Below are 18,086 nucleotides of genomic sequence, written 5' to 3' on the forward strand. Positions count from 1 at the left end.
ATAAAAAATAAAGTTTTTGATCGGGATATGAATCAAACGGGGGATCCCTTAACTTTGAAGGAGTCCTTGAAACGAATCGCACTTTTACCACTAAACTATACCCGCTACAATATCATTATTGTATCTTTTGTTGAACAAAGCAATCAGACAAAATAAAGAAATAGGGGGCGTAATTTTAATTAGTAAGCATTATAGAAGAACTACTTGTAACAAATTCCTATTCGCAATTTTAATTTATAAAACTTGCATAACTAACTTTTTTAGCCATTACTCTTTCAATAAGAATTTATAACAATTTAGTGGGGGACTACGTCATTGAATTTTTTAACTCCAAAGTTTAAGTGGATACCAAACTGACCATAAGGTGAAAGAGTTGAGTAAAAAAATCCATTTATAAAATTAAGACTCGAAATCCTCCTTGATGAAGAAACATACGATTCATTTGTCATCCTAAACGAGATACAATTCTGCTCACGAGCTAAAAAGAAACATAAAAAATTGACTCGCATAATGCAAATCTGTGTTAAGTATCCAAACAAACAAGCCCCACGACCAACGAGTCCTGAGAATCTGCAAAACCAAGGTGCATTCAAAGCCAATTAGATCATGTAGATAAAATAGGATCATCATACTTGATATTCCTAAGTGCACTACCACAGCAGAAACATGTTAACTTTTGAAATTTTATTTGCCAGCAGCTATTCTTAAGTGTAATAATACTTGACATTATTGTAAGCCAATTACATTGGAGCATATCTCCATGGATAAAAGAAGACTGGTCAAGCAGAAAGGTTTTTCACTTAATATCCGCACAGATAAAATCCTAGGAATTGATTTTGTCAAAGTTCCCAAGAAGAACTGTGTGCACTTTTAGAAGAAAGTGATCAATTCATCCTTGAAATAAAGAAACAGGACAGATAGAACAAAAAACAATACAATGACGAGTTTAAAATGAAGGAATTGGCATTGTCTTACCAACTGAAATATGGTAAAAATATAATAACAACGATTTGGGTTACAATCTGAAAACTATTATTAACCGTGCCGTCTACACCTTAATATGCAGAAAGCAGACCCCATAACAAATAACAAACAAATTTCAGATTCTGAATGAAACTGTGAACCAATTACATTGGAGCATATCTCCATGGACAAGGGAGAAGGCTCAAGCAGAAAGGATTTTTACTTGCTATCTGCACATATAAAATCCTGGAAATTGATTTTACTAGGTTCCCAAGAAGAACTGTGTGCAAACTTCAAATAACGAAAAAGGGAAAAACACCTACACTACAACAGAGTTTGAATAGAGGGATTAGCACTGCATCATATGACAAAAGGCAGCAATAAACTAAAAATCAATTATTAGACTTAGACAAACTAGAAATCATATGAAATCTCCACAAACTGAACAAGCATACAAAATTTAGAAAACAAACTTGGCCTAATATGAATAATGGACAAGGCATTTCGTCAGGAACAGATACGATTAGTATCAAATTTTTATATTAAATTAAACTGAATTAAAAGGAACAAAGTACTTCGGCAGTTTGGCAATTGCATATAGCTTAGAAGCCATCCTTCTTTCATAGAAAGTGATTAATTGATGCAGAAATCCTTCACTGTTTCCTTTATTGGGACAGTTTGTATTTTAAAAAAGTGTCTAGTTCATATATCCGAGTTTCGAAATCAAGTGTGTACAGTTGGCGGCATCCAAACTGAGATCATAATTTACAATGAAACATAGCGGGCTAACACTTGATAATGCATATCTTTTTGAAAAAAAGAAAATTTACCTCATATATTGCTTGGATACATAAACACTCTCACCCTTGCTCCCTGCAAAGGCATCAACAGTCAACACTAATAAACCACCAAAAAAATGCCAAAAACAAAAACGAATTCTGTGTCAAAAAGTATACCATCGATCTTGGCGGCAGATTTGACTTGAACTTAGCTCTAACGACACCACTATTACCATGAGGTCTGGTGACCTTACCCCAAATGCATCGATAGTGGCTGCCGTTCTTCTTTACCTTGGCTTTGTAAATGTAAGCCATGCGCTTCCCAGCGTACCACGCAACTTCTTCCTTGGAGTTTACATTCTCAATCTGGATGAGAGAAGTATTTGGGTACTGATTCGACTTGGACCTGAACAACACGATCTTTTTTTTCTTAGCACGAATATAGTCCCACTACCTTAATCAACATCTATTATCTACTGTATATACATGGCATAGATTAAAACTATTATGAGAAAATCATAAACCTAATACTGTCACTCTTGCACGCACCTTTGAAGTAAGTTAACACATGATACATAATTGAAAAAAAAAATGAATCTAACGTTAATTGAAAAGAAAAAGAAAAAGAAAAAAAGCTTACCTCTTGTATCCAAGAATTGAGCCCCTGACATAAAGTCTGGCAAAGGAGAAAAACCACAATAGCATAAACAAAAGCTCATGAATGTGCATTCCGCTAAAATTTGTAAAAATGAAATTTATGATTAGAAGAGATAGAAACTACAGATCGCAAACCTAACACGTTCTCCTTGGCGCCCTTTAACCATCTTGGTAATGAAGATGCCTCTTCCTTCTTCTCTTCTCTTCTTCTGAGCTCGGCGGAAGCATGTTCTGCGATATAAGTCTCTGGGTTCTTATAGAGACAGAGTAACAAAGCGGGCAAGCTAGGGTTTTCTGCAAGGCCCATTGAATTGGGCTTCCCAAGGCCTTTTGCTTCAGTTTTAAACCCTTTTTAAAATATAGATTATTAGTAGCTATACGGATTTAATATTTTTTTTAAAAAAAAAAACAAAACATTAGTTATACACTAATTTGCTTTAAATTTGGATAAAAGAATTCCAAAAATACGGAACCATTTTATAATTATTTAATTAATTATTTTAATTTAAAATATAATGTAAAAATGTTAGGTTTGAACAGTTTTAAATGTTAAGAATTGAGAAATGTTTTTTTAACTACTTTTTTTTTATAATATTTTGACATATAGTGATTAATAATGAGTTCGTTTTAAATATTTTTTTTTAAAAGTAGATTTAAACCAATGGAATAATGATACGTGATTATTGTTAAAAAGAAAATTGTTATGAAAAAGTTATTATCTTGCAAAATATATTTTTAACAATTTTTTTATAGTTTATTTGAGTAACAAAGTAATATGGATTAATAGGCTTTTATTATAATTTAAAATTGACGAAAATAACCTAAAGATAAAAACAATGAGAGAATGTTGGTGAGAGAGGGATAAGCGTAGATAAAAATGGAAATTTTGCAAAGAGTAGATAAGTTGACAATCGTATATTTTATAAAACTCGATATAGCAATTAAGATGCAAACTAAAAACATTTGAAACAAAGAGAGTATATCGGCTGGTGTTTCGGTGCCATGACATATAAACTAATCGTTTATCTATAGAAAAGCTTCACCAAAGGAAAAAGAAGAAAACATAGTCTATGACACAAGTCCAACTTTCCACCAATGCATGTTTTGTTTTCATAACCTCACACACCCTTTTGCATCATTCACCTTAATCTCTGTAATAATCGCTTATTGTCTTTTTTCAAGTAGTGAATAATCTCGTACGTGCACGATGTTGACAAGGAGGAACATGTCAGAAGGCACAGAAGAACGACATGGATTGATGTCTTCTGGCATCAGAGGCATGTCCTCTCCGCAACGTAAATTACGACATTGGCAAAAAGTTTTGAGGCTTAAGCTTGGACGTCATATGTTTTGGGGCTTAATGGTTTTGGTTTTTATGTGTGTCATTGCCAAGTTTGTGTTGTTGAATATGTTTTCTGAACAGTTAGACTTTGACCCTATAAATCGTACAAATGTTGTAAAGCACCTACCGTCACCAACAAAGTCACCGGTATACAACATTTTGTTCCATCTGTTATTTTACTCTGATTGTAATTACATACAGATTTAGATTAGACTGTGATGCTAGTTTTCCTTTGATATCTGTTAGTTAGACTCTCAAAATATGGCAGCATCCCAACAGTAAAAACTACCACAAATGCATTGGTTCAGCCAATAGTCACAGTGAGTCCAAAGTTTTCTATTGCTCAAAATTTGAGAAAACAAGCCATTATAATTTTTTCATATTTTTCCATGGTTGTAACTAGCAAACTTTCTATCCTGTAGGGAAGGGAAATGAGACCAATGGTTACCTTCTGGTGCATGCAAATGGAGGGTTAAATCAAATGAGAGCTGGTGTATGAAATCTATCTTTGTTCATGTTTGTTTATTATTTTTCGAGATTATATATTGCTTACTTACACCTTATGAGATACATATAAACATATTTTCCACCCAATTGCAGATAAGTGACATGGTTGCTGTTGCAAAAATCATGAAAGCCACTTTGGTTTTACCTACATTAGATACTAATTCCTTCTGGACGGATTCTAGGTGTGAAATCTCATTTACCTGAGTTCCATAACAAGAATATATTTTCCTCTCTAATTTGCAGTGTTGTGACAGTGATTTTAAGCAAATTTTTAACTGGAAGAACTTCATTGAAGTTTTAAACGATGATGTTCATATAGTGGATTCTCTACCACCAGAAATGGCGAAAATTAAGCCATTTTTGAAGGCTCCAGTATCTTGGTCTAAGGCAATAAAACATCATCTCCATAAATAGTTCACAAACTAGTTATTACGATATTCATATATATAAACTTTTTGTGTACTTTGAAACATGTAGGCGGCTTATTACGCTGGGGAGATGGTGCAATTGTTGAAGAAACACAAAGTGCTAAAATTTACGCATACTGATTCTCGGTTGGTGAACAATGGTTTAACCAATCCAATTCAGAAAGTACGTTGTAAGGCTATGTATGAAGGGCTTAGGTTCGCAGTTCCAATTGAAGAGCTTGGAATGAAGTTGGTAAATAGACTAAGAAAAGATGGTACTCCTTACATTGCTCTTCATCTAAGGTAATTAATTAATCCCTCTAACACGTATACTCGATTTATGGTACATATGTTTGATTAAATAAGCTTTGTCTCACAAGCAAGTGCCAATATTGCAGATATGAAAAGGACATGCTTGCTTTTACAGGTTGTAGCCACAACTTGACAGTAGAAGAAGCTGAAGAACTTAAGAGGATGAGATATAAGGTGAAACATTGGAAGGTGAAGGAGATTGATAGCAAATCAAGGCGCTTAGGGGGTAGTTGCCCCATGACTCCAAGAGAGGCTGCTGTGTTTCTTGAAGCACTTGGTTACCCTTTTGACACAAAAATTTACATAGCTGCAGGCGAGATTTTTGGAGAAGATCAAATGAAACCTCTCCAAAGGAAGTATCGTTACTTGCTCTCACACTCCACTTTGGCCACTGAAGAAGAGCTTCGACCTTTTAAGGGTCACCAGAATCAACTTGCTGCTCTCGATTACATCATAGCAGTAGAAAGTGATGTTTTCGTTTATAGTTATGATGGGCACATGGCCAAAGCAGCTCGTGGTCATCGAGCATTTCAAGGATTTCGAAAAACTATTGACCCAGACAAGTACTAGTTATGTTTGTTTTTAAATTTAGGATCATTTTGGTTTTCCTTCTTATATTTCAATGATCTCATTTAATAGTGAAAACTGTCCTCTGACGTGACAAATGACGAATCAATCTCCGTTGAACTATATCTAACCTGATTTGTAGTTTGTCACAGTCCAACATTATTGGACTAAAAGACCGCATTCATATATAGAACCTAACAAAACCATAGTTTGAAGAAAAAAAACATTATTAATCTTAAATTTAGTATATCATTCGTGTGAATATAATCTGGTTCTTTCTGCTTGTAGACAACGATTTGTGAGATTGATTGATCAACTGGACAATGGTTTGATTTCTTGGGATGAATTTTCATCGAGGGTGAAAAGTATACATGCAAATAAAATTGGAGGCCCACATCGTAGAAAAGTAAAGCGACACCCCAAATGGGAAGAAAGCTTTTATGCAAACCCTTATCCGGGTTGCATCTGTGAGGACCCTCAGAAAATGACAATGTAAATATTCAAAACAATCTAGTTATTGGAGTAATCAAAGCCAAATGTTCAACTGTTGTAAACTGTGTATTAACTTACTTAGAATAGACTAATGAATAGTTTTAAAGTAGCTCCTGTTTACTGATGTCAATTAATATTTTCTTATTATTTATTAAAAAATATTTTGTAAGGTATATTTTAAAATAAAAGTTAAAGTAATTACTTAAATCTTACAAAAAAAATTCAAACATTAGCTTATACGCTAACAAATATATAAGATAATCTAAATAATAAGTCCATTATCAAATCCGGATAAAAAAAAAAACAATTCAGACACATGCACAAAAAAGTAAGTATATTTATAATTACAGTGAATCTAATGTTAGTAAAGTTAAGATAACCTCGTACACAAAGTCAATATTCAATACACATCCTATAATGTCGAAATACAATGCTTCCCCATCAGAAATAACTACATTCACCTATCAAACAATACCTTACAATAAATTATGACTCATCTTCCATATTATACTTTATTATTCACCATATAAAAAAAATAAAATAGATTATGGTCAACACCCTAACTTTTTCCAGTCATACACTCACTAGTTTAAATTCAAAAAATAAAACATATAATTTCATATATAAAATATATCCTTGCTCAACCACAATATTCTCTCACCCAACGAACCACCCTTAGAAGGATGCTCGCTTGATGACCAACCACTCTTTCTACTCTTTAGATTTTCATCCATCAAATTGGACCTCTAAGAACATTTCTCTAAAGCTCACCCGACGAATAAGACCACTCGAGCTCTTTGAAATCTTAAAACCACACTTTTGCTCAATAGCTGGTTAGCTCACAATTTTCATAATTCTATAAATATATCATATCATTACTTTAAGCTATTTAAGACATTTTATTCCTTTCTCAGTTCAAAAATACTACCATTTAGTTCAAAATATACCTTATATAAAACAAATTAACCAAAATGACATATTTAACTTAATTCGTTTGACCACATAGTCATACAATCATCAAACTTCCAATTCAACCTCAATACCAATATCATTTAATACATTAATACATAAAATATAAATCATACTTATTCTGCCATTTAAAACATTAGTTTAAAAACACTATTATAAATTAACTAACCTCCCTTACCTAAAATCAAGATACTTTCACAACTATTGTTTTAAGGACCTCACTCTTACATGATTCTATTTCTATAAAAGAAAATTTAGATAAATGGGAAACATAAACTTATTCTAACAAACAAACAAATATTTATCTTGACATGCACACAACAACATAAATATCACATGCATGTCGAAATCTGCCTCAAATTGAGCTACTTTCTCAACTATTTCTCCTAGTCTAACTTTTAAGAATTTTCTATATAAAGAAAATTCAGATTAATGATTTGAACATATTTTAATGATCATAATTGGACACAAATTCATCTTGAACTCTCTGGAACAGTATGCAGATATCACATGTATATCAAAGTTCTAAATGACTCAAGAAAAGAGAGTAAAGGTAATTAATTAAAAGAATTAATAAATTATTTTGAAAATTAGAGTTTTTTCTTTTTTTTAAGAAAAAATGTTTTTTAACAATGTTTTTTACAATAACTTCTTATTAGTTGGTTTTAAATATTTTTTTGAAAATAAATTTAAATTAACTAATAAAATAATAACATGTAATTTATTATAAAAAAAAATTGTTAACTTTTTTTTTAATCTGCATTTAACACACAGAAAGAGAGTTTTTTTTAAGAATAAGTTATTGCTGATGACACCTCGAAATTTATCCAAATTAAGAAAAATCTGATACATAGTAGATGCTCTTCCAAAAGGTTGGGTTATTCTCTTTAGTGGTGTGCTTTTATTGTTTTCTCTGATTTCACCAATCACCTCCACTTCTCCGCCGCGGTTTACACTTTCCTTGGTGCTCCTCTCTCAGGTTATCTTTTTTATATTTTTTTGTTTTCATTTTTTTATATTTTTTTTATTTTGCTGTTCTTCAGTTTTGTGCCCCTGTTCAATCGAAGTTTTAGGTGGTCATTTAGTTCGTTCTCTTTTGTAAATCAATTTTTTAGGTCATATGTACTTTAGGATGTTGAATTTGTTGGCGGATCTAGGGTTTCGTACTCGTCAAAAATTACTTTGTATGTCTGTTGTTTGATCCGAGTTCATTGAACTCCGATCTGTCTTAAAATCACTTGGTCCTGCCTATTGTTCAAAGTTTTTGAAGTGAGTACTTTGGTCTACACTTATTGACATCTAAATAAAAAGAAGGGGTATAATACAGCGGGAAAAGAAACTACCATTGAAGTGTTCTTATTCCATACTTCCAATTGAATTAGAAATTTCTCGATTGAGAATGAGAATTATTTGTAAAATTTAAGGATTATCTAGCCTTCATCTAAGGTAAAATATTCAACCTTGTACCAAGTCTGTCAGTTCTTTGACAATGAAAGCATCCTATTGCTGTATTCTCCCCATATGTTTCAACAAAGTGTATTATCTACCAAATCAGATTCAGGGATACCATTCTGCATTTTGATTTAATGGTTACGGTTACTTTTCCTTGAGCCCTTATTTTGACTGCTATGGTTAGCCAAATACGAGGCAATCTTGAGATTATGATTTGGTCATATAAAACGCGTACATAGTGCTGCTAGCTGTTTCATGCTTATGGTTAATTATGCCTTTTTCTCCAAAAATTATCAGTTGCATTAGTGACCATTGACCTTTTTGAGGTAATTTAGAGTAGTAAATGCAGGGAACTGCTGGTTTTGTAGTAGCCGATGCATAATTTTATACTATGTTTCTGGCTGTTATCTGCCTCCGTCAGTACTTTAGAATGAATTTGATCCTTATTCTTACTTGCCAGTGCATAGTTTTTCACTGATTTGTAAAGCGCTAAGTAGTCTTTATATGATCATATCTTCCAATTTTCTGTAATTCAATAGTCATGTTTTTGTATTCAGAAGAATGCTAGCAATTCCCTGCGCTTATTTATTATGAGTTCAATTTTGATGGATGCTATTTGTAAAGTTTTTACATTGTCAACCTATTAAAAATCACCCTAGTTATGATTTTTAAAAGTAAGATTCTAATGTTTCTCCTTAGTTTAAAGAATATTAGGGATGCAGTATTTGATTTGATAAATTAAAATTAAGCTTCCCTTTCTTATAGAATTTTTGTAGCCTGAGACTGTTCATTTGGAGGGGGTTGAGGGGTGTACAACACCAATCTTTTTTATTTGTCGTAGTCATTTGTTATTCTCCACTTCTGTTTATAGGTGAACAACAAAGAAAGACTAGTGCAAATGACTTGGAATTTTTTGTAAGCTGTGTTGGTTTTCTTTACGTTGCAGGTAAATGGGTTTGTGGACATTACTTGAGGGGTTCCTTCTTCTTGCAAATGCACTAGCAATACTGAATGAGGACCGATTTCTTGCACCCAGAGGATGGGGCTTATCAGATTTTTCAGCTGGCCAGACAAAGTCTTTCAAAGGCCAGGTTTTAGGTCTCATTTATGCAACACAGTACCTAAGATTTCCTCTTATACTTCTGAACTCTATCTGCATTATCGTGAAGTTAGTTTCTGGATGACGCCAGCAAGGTAAGATGTCAATACATATGTCTGGTTTAAACATGCATCTAATGTATCATCGTTTTTATTGCTATTAAATGCTATTTTAATTTAATTACAACAAGTATCTGTTTTTGATGTGAGTGCCTTGTACTTTTCTTAAAATTTCGTGTTCTATACCAACAAATCACGTAAAAGTGAATAATATGTTGACATTACAGGCAAGGTGTATTTTTCTATAAGTGACGGTTGTGACGGATATTGCAGTACAACGCATGCACACAATATATATGTACTGAATTTAGTTATAGATTGTGAGCTTAGTTTAATGTGGCCTTTTTAACTTAGGGAATTTACATTAGACCAAACCAAAACGGATAGTTTTAAACTTACCTTGGTTAATTGTGAAGTTAATAATTTTATTTGCATGCTTGATTCACTTTATATTGGACAAGTAATATCTTATTTTGTTAGTTTCGAGAGTTTTTATAAAACAAATAACTTTTTGTATTCTAACAAAATAGTTTATACCAAACATGTAGAGTGAGTCTGGTGAGCAAAACCTTTCCTTATCATCTAGCTAAGCATTCTTGCCTCTTGTGTCCTTTCCCTTAAATGCTCATTGAACAATATGCCTTGGGTATAATGACATTTAACACGATTTCTGTTTCTTTATGATGGCAGGTTCAAGAGTGATCATCAGATTATTTCAAAATGTTCTTAGATAGGAAAAATGGACAGGGATTATCTACCCAAAAAGGGTCAAATTCTATTGTAGAAATATACATTAAAAGTGTCCTTTTTAGGATTTTTGTTATCGTCAAATCAAGTTTTCCAGTGACAAAGCGAATCAGAAAATGAGTTCATCGTGGTTTTGATATTAATTGGGCGGGTGTTGTATTCATTTTTTAAGGATTGGTTACACCCTCTTCAAATTTTCCTTGTGTAAATTCAGATTGATTTTAACTGCTTTTTTGCTTGATAGGTGATATGTGTCCGAATTCACACTGTCCAAATAAATTTTACAAAAACATACGATTCTCAACTTGACGGCTTTTGAAAATGCTTGTTAATTCTTAAGTCAGAAGTCTGTTTGCTACCTCAAGTTAATTAAGTGGAAGTTGAAGTTATATTTGGCGAAAGGAAAATTTTAGGTAGCTGGTAAACTAAACAAAAGTAAACAAATGTTATTGAGAAATAAATAAATCTAATACTTAATTTACAAGTTATTTAATTATTCATTTTCTGTAAGTAATTAAAAGTATTTAAATGGTATAAACTCCACGTTGTCGAGAAAGGCTTTGTTAAAAAGAAAGCTACGATTTGCAGATTTTTATATCATTAATTAATTTTATACTTTGGTAAGTAGTTTTGGTTCACATGGGAGGAAAAAGTAAATAAAATTATCTAATATATTTAACCAGTACTGCTATTTTGTAAGACTTTTTACAAGTCAATTTCTTTAAATTTAAAATAAGTAATTTTGAAATAAATACCTTTTTAGAGTAGTTAGTTAAGAAATAAATAGGATTCGCATCTTAAAAAGACAGATTGTTAATTTTAAAATGAATAGACTAGATAGAATGTTAAATAAATTTTTCTTACATGAGAAAAGGACCTTTTGCATATCATGGAGAGATTCCAAGTAGTTATTTTTAACGAAAGCATATGTGAAGCAAAACCCACTATAACTACAATTGCCGAAAGAATATAATGCATTTAATCATACATCTGCAAAAGGATGGTAGGTTTTGGAGTCTACAGCAATAAGCCGCAGGGCTGCAATAGTTGCCGCAGCAGACAAGATGGCAAAGAAACAAATATTGATCCAATGCCAGAGCTTCTGGATGGACGTTAGTTTGTTTTTCTGTGTCACCAGGTACATATGGTTTGCAAGGATAAATGTAAGGGGAAATGTGCTGATTGCTCCAGTGAGGCTCATGAAATCTCCAAGAAATGGCAGTACAGCTGATACAAACGTATTTATAGCGAGGTACCCACCTCTCACCATGATTCGAAATGACAAGTTCCTAAAAGCCAGAGCACTCCCTTTGATCCCATGTTTCGTATCCAAATACTCATACATTGGACTCGCAAATATCTACCAAAATCACAAGAGGGGTTATCAGGCCAGTGATACAATTTAAATAGAATATTTAGTGGCACATGAATTGCAGTTTAGAAAGTTACTATACATGCAATGCAATGACTGATTGAAGAAAAGCTGCAATATTGGCCATGGCCTTAGCCCAGACTGGACCATTTACACCAGCCATCAAATAGGTTGGTGTTGAAGATCCGTAAGCCCAGTATCCTCCAAATGTTACCATATATAACGGCAGAACTCCAACGGTAAACTGAAAGTACAGAGCTTTCATCATGTTCTTCACAACTGGCTGCTTGATGGTTGCCTGTGATGGCCACAACCAAATAAAACTCACTTTCAAGAGGGTTTTTATTAATTCACACAAAACTCAACAAATCAATATGTATAAGCTTGCATGTTACCTGTATCTCAGGAAGCATTCCTGTATTATATGCAAACACAAGATTAGCAGATGCTCCAATTGTTGTGAATATTTTACTTGTTGGTGTCCCCGGAATACTATAATCACGAGGTGGTGATTTTATACCTATTGATGCAAGGGGGGAGATTAGTATGCGAATTCGCTTCCGGTTCATCAAGCATAAAAAGAGAATGAAAATAGAATGAGAGATTACCGTCTTTGACCGACAGAACAAATGCTATAACAATATACACTAGGCTCAAGACTGTTGAAAATCCCAGCCAAATTCCAAGAGCCGATAAATGGGGAATACAAATGGCAAACATTGCACAAACCAATCCAGCTATGCCAATAAAATAAGGAAGCTTCATCCCATCGTCATCCCTAAATAGAACATAAGCAGCCTGCAAAACAGTGAACAAACAAAGATCAGAGCTATTCGAAACACTACTAAACGATTTCTGCATCACTTTTTCTGATACAGAAACATAACAGTGCAGTCAATACAACGCAACTAGAGAATAGTTGACAAAAAATGAAGCAGTTGAAGTATCTTTAAATAAAACTTTTGGAAGGCTTCTTGAGAAACGGGAAAATGAAATCATTAATGAACAGTTCATATGAAGATTCATAAGCGTTACATTCTGCATAAAATAGAAAAGAAAAAAAAATTATGACTGCATCAATAACACACTTGTTTGTAACTGTACGTATGTTAGAAGGAGAGATGACAAGATAAATTTTAAATAAACTACTATTAAAGTTTAGTGTCAGTTTAAATAAATTTCTCTGTAAAAAGAAAACTAAGTTTTTTCAAGTTGACTCTAGTACAAACTTTCTATCAAAAATAGAAATTACCCAAAAATACTTCAATTCCATTATTTCTTTCTAAGAATCAATTCCTCAACTCAGAATTAAACACGTAAAAGTGACCCAAAATCAAACAAAGCAGTGTCTCAACACAGTTAAAGAAACACAAGTGTTGCCCCCATTTACCTTCAAAGCCGAACCAGCCAAAATGATGTAGCCAACATTTATCATGAAAAGATTGACATACTGCAGAGTCCATGTGAGGGAATAAGCTTTGCTCCCTGCAATAAGAAAAAGGAATGAGAGATAAAACCAAAAGCATGAGCATATATGCTCATGTACTTCCGTACAGAACAAGAGAAAAAACAGTTCGGTTGTGTTACGCTGTTGATTTATTCAGAAGCAGATATATAGAAAATACCATATATAAATCCAGCAAGATCTCTGTATCGAATATGCCTTGTTCCTCCAAATTCATGAAGCCTAGCAATAAGAGCGTTGGCGTAGAGCGAAATCGCAGTGGCTAGAATCAAACCAATCACACCCCATTCCCAACCCAGGGGTACCATGATGGTCCCAGAATATCCAAGCACATACGCGCTGTTGATGCCCGTGGTCAGCACAAACCCCACCTGAAACCACGAATCTGCAAAATATTCCCCAATTCATTCAATCTCATAAATCCCCAATTCAGTAGCAGTGTATAGACCGAGCTAAGAAGAAGGAACGCACCGGTGCTAATTTGATGCGCGGTATCCGGGATTTCAACACCCGCACCGTTTTCCTCATCGGTAATCAGCGTGACGCCGAGCTGCTCAGCCGCCGGCGCAGAAACGTTCTTCACCGCCAGCGTTAATCTCTTTTCAATTTATAATTTAATAAACAAATAAATAAATAAATCGGAATCTAAACTGCAGCAGTAGTAGTTATAGTTATAACAAGTGTAACTGGCGCTGAATTTATACGAAAGAAGACAGCAGAAGATTGCGGTGCGGTGGGTTGGAGGTAGAGAGCAGAGGTAAGGTACCAACAATTTCCTACGTTGTTAAGTGTGTGTTTACGTCTGTATGGTTATGGTTGCGCTGCCACTGCCTCTGTCTGATGCTACTTGCTAGAGTTTGGTGGGTCCCGCATTTGTAGTTTCGCCTCGATCGTAGCTTTGAAATTTTAAACAACAACTTTTTCTTCCTGCATCTACGTACTTTCACTTTGTTTATATCATTCCAAATATTTGTATCCTTAAACCTCTATTTCCGAAAACTGAAAAATACGTTCTCAACTGTCCCCTTCTTTTAATTTTCCCGACAACTTTACTACTGTGTAACAATTTTCAAATTCTCATTTTTTTTTCTATTAAATGTTTTCTTTGGTTTAATTATATTACTTTTAAAATGGTCAATCAAATATTAAAATCTTTAGTTACGTAACCCGAAAACCCGCACAACGAAGAGTAGTTCAAAACAGACGAAAAAGAAAGCACAGAAGGTAGGTATGGGAAAAGTGTTTTGAAATAAAATAAAATAAAAAATCCCACTTTCTATAAGATATTTTAAATTTTAACAAAATTCCACTAATTTTCCAGCCATTTAAAATCATTTGATCCTGCGTGGGTACGTAGATATTTATGAATAAAATTTTTGAATAAAATTTGTCACAAATAATTATTGCGAGTATTTACTATATGTATTGTTTTAATATTAGTTTATGAACGAGTCCGTGTGAATATTATATTATTAAAGTTGTAGGTATTTATTATAAAAAAATAAAAATAAAAATTTAATTTATATTTCATTAAGTGAAATTTAATTAAAATTAATATTAATTCATATTTTATAAGGTTAAATTTAATTAAAATTAAATTAAATTTATATTTAATTTAATTTATATTATATTTTATATATTTTTTGTAATTTTATTGTAATAATTTATTTTTTTTTAAATATTTACAAGTATTCGTATATAACAAGTAATGAATTATTAACCCAAACAATGATGCTATTGATTTATTTAAATATGAAATCATTTTATGTAGCTCGGTTTGGTTATGAGAATTATCACATATAAAAGATGGTATGCATTTGTATTTGTATTTTCTTTTTTTATGAATCCGCATTTTTTTCTCAGTTTTCTTTTTTAATTTTTATTACTAAGTTAATTTTGTAGCTTTTTAGGTTTGTGTGGATGATTGAAGGCATTTGATGGAAGATGAGTGAGGATGGTGAGAATTGCTCAATAATTGTAGGTAGTTGAGTGAAGGAAGTGATAACTGGTCGGTGTCTGTTTCTGTTGTCCTGTTTTATGTGATACTGTATCATCTTTTATCCATTCTGCTTTTGCTGTGGGACTTCTACACTTTTACTTCAATTCTCGCTGTCTCTTTATTGTCTACCTTAGACACAGACTAATACTGTGTGTTTCAATTAATGTTTTCATAAATACTTTAAATAAACTTTTTTTTTTTTAAGTTTATTTACTTAAAATTGTGTTTTGGATAATTGAACTTGAACTTGTGAATAAAATTATTTTATGAAATAGTCAGTAATAGTATTGTGGTCTTCTTTTTCTTCTCATTATAAGAAAAAAAAAAGAACATATCGTAATTAATCTGAATGTTGCTATTAGAAGATATTATTCTTGGAAGTAGTAATGGGAAGATGCATGGCCATCGTTTGATTGGATTCGAAGATACCAAACCCAAAATATCACACTTTCTTGAATTGAAAAATGGAATAATGTGAAGCACAGAGTATTATTGTAAAATGGAAAATGATTTAACGAAAGAAATGTGAGGGAATGGACAAACACCCCTCTCCTTTATTCTTAACGATTAGCATTTTTGTTTTTTCTTATAAAATAATAATAGATTTTTCACTAAAGTCATGGGTGAAAAAAAATATATGAGATGCATATTTTAAATTTTGTAAGTGGCTAATGTGATTAAGGTGAACCTTTAATCATATGGGCTACCATTTATAATTTGATTTAGTTTTTATTGTATTGTCTTTTCCTCTTGTATGAATTAATAGTGAACCATTAATTAATTAATTAAGATAAGGGACAAACCAAAATTATTACTTAGGGTAATTTTATTATGACCATTCAGGTATTATTTACATGTATTCATATGTTTGTATAAATAATATAATGACTTCAGTTTCATATTTCAATCTATGACTAATTAATTTGGTAAAGTGAATTTACATGATTTTTTTTACTTGTTATTACATCATGACCTGTTTTGTGTCTAATCTATAATTGGAGTGAACTCATTTTTTTTAAGAATTATATTACATATTTAAAATATTAAAATTAATTTATTATATAAAAATAAAAATTTAATTAAACATGTTTATATGTACAAAAAGATTTTCAAATGATTATATTCAAACATGTTTAAAAGTAATTTTTTTTTATATATACATGATGTAATTCACACATTTAATTACAGAAAATAGACAACTTTTAAAAAAAAAAATATCGACATGGAGAAGGAGAAGTCCTGTTAGTGAGATACAACTTTATCAAGAAGAAGTCGTATGAAGAATGATAACTTTTGCTAATTAGGCAATAATAATGACAACTTCAACATATTATCACCATATTATTATTTAATATCAGGACTGATAGCGGTAATTCTTACCATTATTTGAGATTCATTTTAGAGACAAAATAAACTCCTCTTTAGTTTATAACTTGTTTAATCCTCTCTTTTATCTTAGTTTTATGAATAATTGTGTTTTGGGCTACTTTGATATAATTTCATTTCTAGTCCCTTATTTTGTAGTTAATAATGTGTTTAGAAGAATCTCCAACAATGTATAGAGCTTAACCAATCACAAGAAGCAAATAGATATGTAGAAAAAGAGAAAAAAAATGTAGTGTAGAAAAATCAGGCCCAAGCGCCCCAGGAAGGGGGCTGAGTGCAAGTCTTCGCGCAACTCTCGTGCCTGGGCGCCCTAAGAAGGGCCTGAGCACTAGTCTTAGCGCAACTCTCGCGCCTGGGCACCTAGAAGGGGCGCTGAGCGCTGAGAGTGCTTATGTGACAGATCTGTTCTATTTAAACCTAAAACACGAAGGGGTTTGGGTCTTTGGTGGTTTGGAGGCACGATTTCACTTAGAGGAGAGCTTGAAGGGCTGCTAGGGTTTGTGGGAACACTCCCTTCTTCCTCTTTGGGTTCTTCTTCTTCTTCCATGGCCATTTTGTAAGCTTAAAGGCTCTCCATGACAAATAGAGAGCCAAACCCATCTTGTTGGGATTAGTTGTAGCCTTTGAATCTTGTGTAATTGTTGAATGATTTGAATACATATATGCCTTTTCTATCAACTGCTAGTATTCTTGTTTCCAATCTTAAAACTCGCATGTAATAGGGATGTTCATGACTTGATTTTGGGGTTTCATGGGTTATAGGGACGTAAGATGAAACCCAGAACTGAAACAAGAGTCCTTGTGGTTCATTAGGGATGGAAGATGATTCACATGTTGTCTTAGATCTTTGCTCATTAATGCGGGTTTTGCTTGTTAATTAATTAAGGGATTGATAGTTAATAGGTAAAAGTCAGGCTCTTTCACCTAAGGGATTAGGGCTAGAGTAATTTTGTGGATTGACTTTAGTCAATTGATGGAGAGGAGATGAAATTGTGTATGCACAAGAGCAAATTGGTGAAACCTAACCTTAGCAATGCCCTTTTCATATCATTTCTAGTCTATTTCATTCTTAAGTGTCTTCAAGCACTAAAGTCCAAACTTGTATAGTTGAAATTTTATCTTCTTTGCACTTGTTTTTCAATTAATGTGATGTTCTTGAGAATAGATAAGTTGTTAATCACACAATTCTCTAGTATTACGAGTCTCTTGGAAAAACGATACCTGATCTTACCATGATTTATTACTTGAAACGATTCAGTGCACTTGTCGAGGTCTTAACAAGGACTAATTATTTTATTATTATTCAAAAGTAAAGTCGTATGGGCAATGCACAACTTTTGCACAAATGTAGGATAAAATTCGTATATAGTTGTAGACAACTTTAGGTTGGAAAGAAGTCTTATAGTCGTGTAATATGTTGAACGAACTCGTGTGTTACAATCGATACCTCACAAGCGATTACCAAATGAAAAATGCACTTTTACTACAATACTACCATCTCATGACGAACCT

The 18,086-nt window shown here is 32.6% G+C and overlaps 3 protein-coding genes and 1 pseudogene across 5 annotated transcripts; 2 read left to right on the forward strand and 2 right to left on the reverse strand.

Moving 5' to 3' along the window:
• Positions 1–360: 360 nt before the first annotated feature.
• LOC106762948 (60S ribosomal protein L35a-1) lies at positions 361–2,661 on the reverse strand. Of its 2 annotated transcripts, none has more exons than XM_014647081.2 (5): positions 2,535–2,656; positions 2,383–2,418; positions 1,920–2,148; positions 1,794–1,836; positions 361–570 (listed from the first exon to the last, which is right to left on the reverse strand). In XM_014647081.2, exons 1-4 carry the CDS (start codon positions 2,564–2,566, stop codon positions 1,795–1,797), a joined length of 339 nt encoding a protein of 112 aa, XP_014502567.1. In that variant the 5' UTR covers positions 2,567–2,656; the 3' UTR covers positions 361–570; position 1,794. The 2 variants fall into 2 exon arrangements, with proteins under 2 accessions (XP_014502567.1, XP_022637693.1); XM_022781972.1 differs by lacking the exon at positions 361–570 and adding an exon at positions 1,111–1,282 and having other exon boundaries at positions 2,535–2,661.
• A 945-nt stretch (positions 2,662–3,606) lies between these two features.
• Positions 3,607–6,030, forward strand: LOC106763305 (annotated as a pseudogene).
• Positions 6,031–7,834: 1,804 nt separating this feature from the next.
• On the forward strand, positions 7,835–10,595 carry LOC106764105 (immediate early response 3-interacting protein 1). Its single transcript, XM_014648331.2, has 3 exons — positions 7,835–7,974; positions 9,394–9,641; positions 10,296–10,595. Exon 2 carries the CDS (start codon positions 9,398–9,400, stop codon positions 9,629–9,631), a length of 234 nt encoding a protein of 77 aa, XP_014503817.1. The 5' UTR covers positions 7,835–7,974; positions 9,394–9,397; the 3' UTR covers positions 9,632–9,641; positions 10,296–10,595.
• A 597-nt stretch (positions 10,596–11,192) lies between these two features.
• Positions 11,193–14,198, reverse strand: LOC106762939 (proline transporter 1). 2 transcript variants are annotated; one of them, XM_014647067.2, is made up of 8 exons: positions 13,960–14,198; positions 13,661–13,787; positions 13,350–13,574; positions 13,115–13,209; positions 12,333–12,522; positions 12,120–12,244; positions 11,807–12,022; positions 11,193–11,712 (listed from the first exon to the last, which is right to left on the reverse strand). In XM_014647067.2, the coding sequence occupies exons 3-8, from the start codon at positions 13,495–13,497 to the stop codon at positions 11,335–11,337; spliced, it is 1,152 nt and encodes a 383-aa protein (XP_014502553.1). In that variant the 5' UTR covers positions 13,498–13,574; positions 13,661–13,787; positions 13,960–14,198; the 3' UTR covers positions 11,193–11,334. The 2 variants fall into 2 exon arrangements, with proteins under 2 accessions (XP_014502553.1, XP_014502552.1); XM_014647066.2 differs by having other exon boundaries at positions 13,956–14,198.
• Positions 14,199–18,086: the final 3,888 nt, after the last annotated feature.

The sequence above is a fragment of the Vigna radiata genome, chromosome 6, assembly GCF_000741045.1.
Source record: "Vigna radiata var. radiata cultivar VC1973A chromosome 6, Vradiata_ver6, whole genome shotgun sequence".
Taxonomy (NCBI): domain Eukaryota; kingdom Viridiplantae; phylum Streptophyta; class Magnoliopsida; order Fabales; family Fabaceae; genus Vigna; species Vigna radiata.

Coding starts and splice junctions, on each gene's coding strand:
- LOC106762939 (XM_014647067.2), bottom strand. CDS start 13,497: ATGGTACCCCTGGGTTGGGAATGGGGTGTGATTGGTTTGATTCTAGCC. Junction 13,210..13,349: donor TCTTGCTGGATTTATATATG/GTATTTTCTATA, acceptor TTCTTATTGCAG/GGAGCAAAGCTTATTCCCTC. Junction 12,023..12,119: donor GAATGCTTCCTGAGATACAG/GTAACATGCAAG, acceptor TGGCCATCACAG/GCAACCATCAAGCAGCCAGT.
- LOC106762948 (XM_014647081.2), bottom strand. CDS start 2,566: ATGGTTAAAGGGCGCCAAGGAGAACGTGTTAG. Junction 2,149..2,382: donor TCAATTCTTGGATACAAGAG/GTAAGCTTTTTT, acceptor CGTGTTGTTCAG/GTCCAAGTCGAATCAGTACC. Junction 1,837..1,919: donor ATCTGCCGCCAAGATCGATG/GTATACTTTTTG, acceptor ATGCCTTTGCAG/GGAGCAAGGGTGAGAGTGTT.
- LOC106764105 (XM_014648331.2), top strand. CDS start 9,398: ATGGGTTTGTGGACATTACTTGAGGGGTTCCTTCTTCTTGCAAATGCA.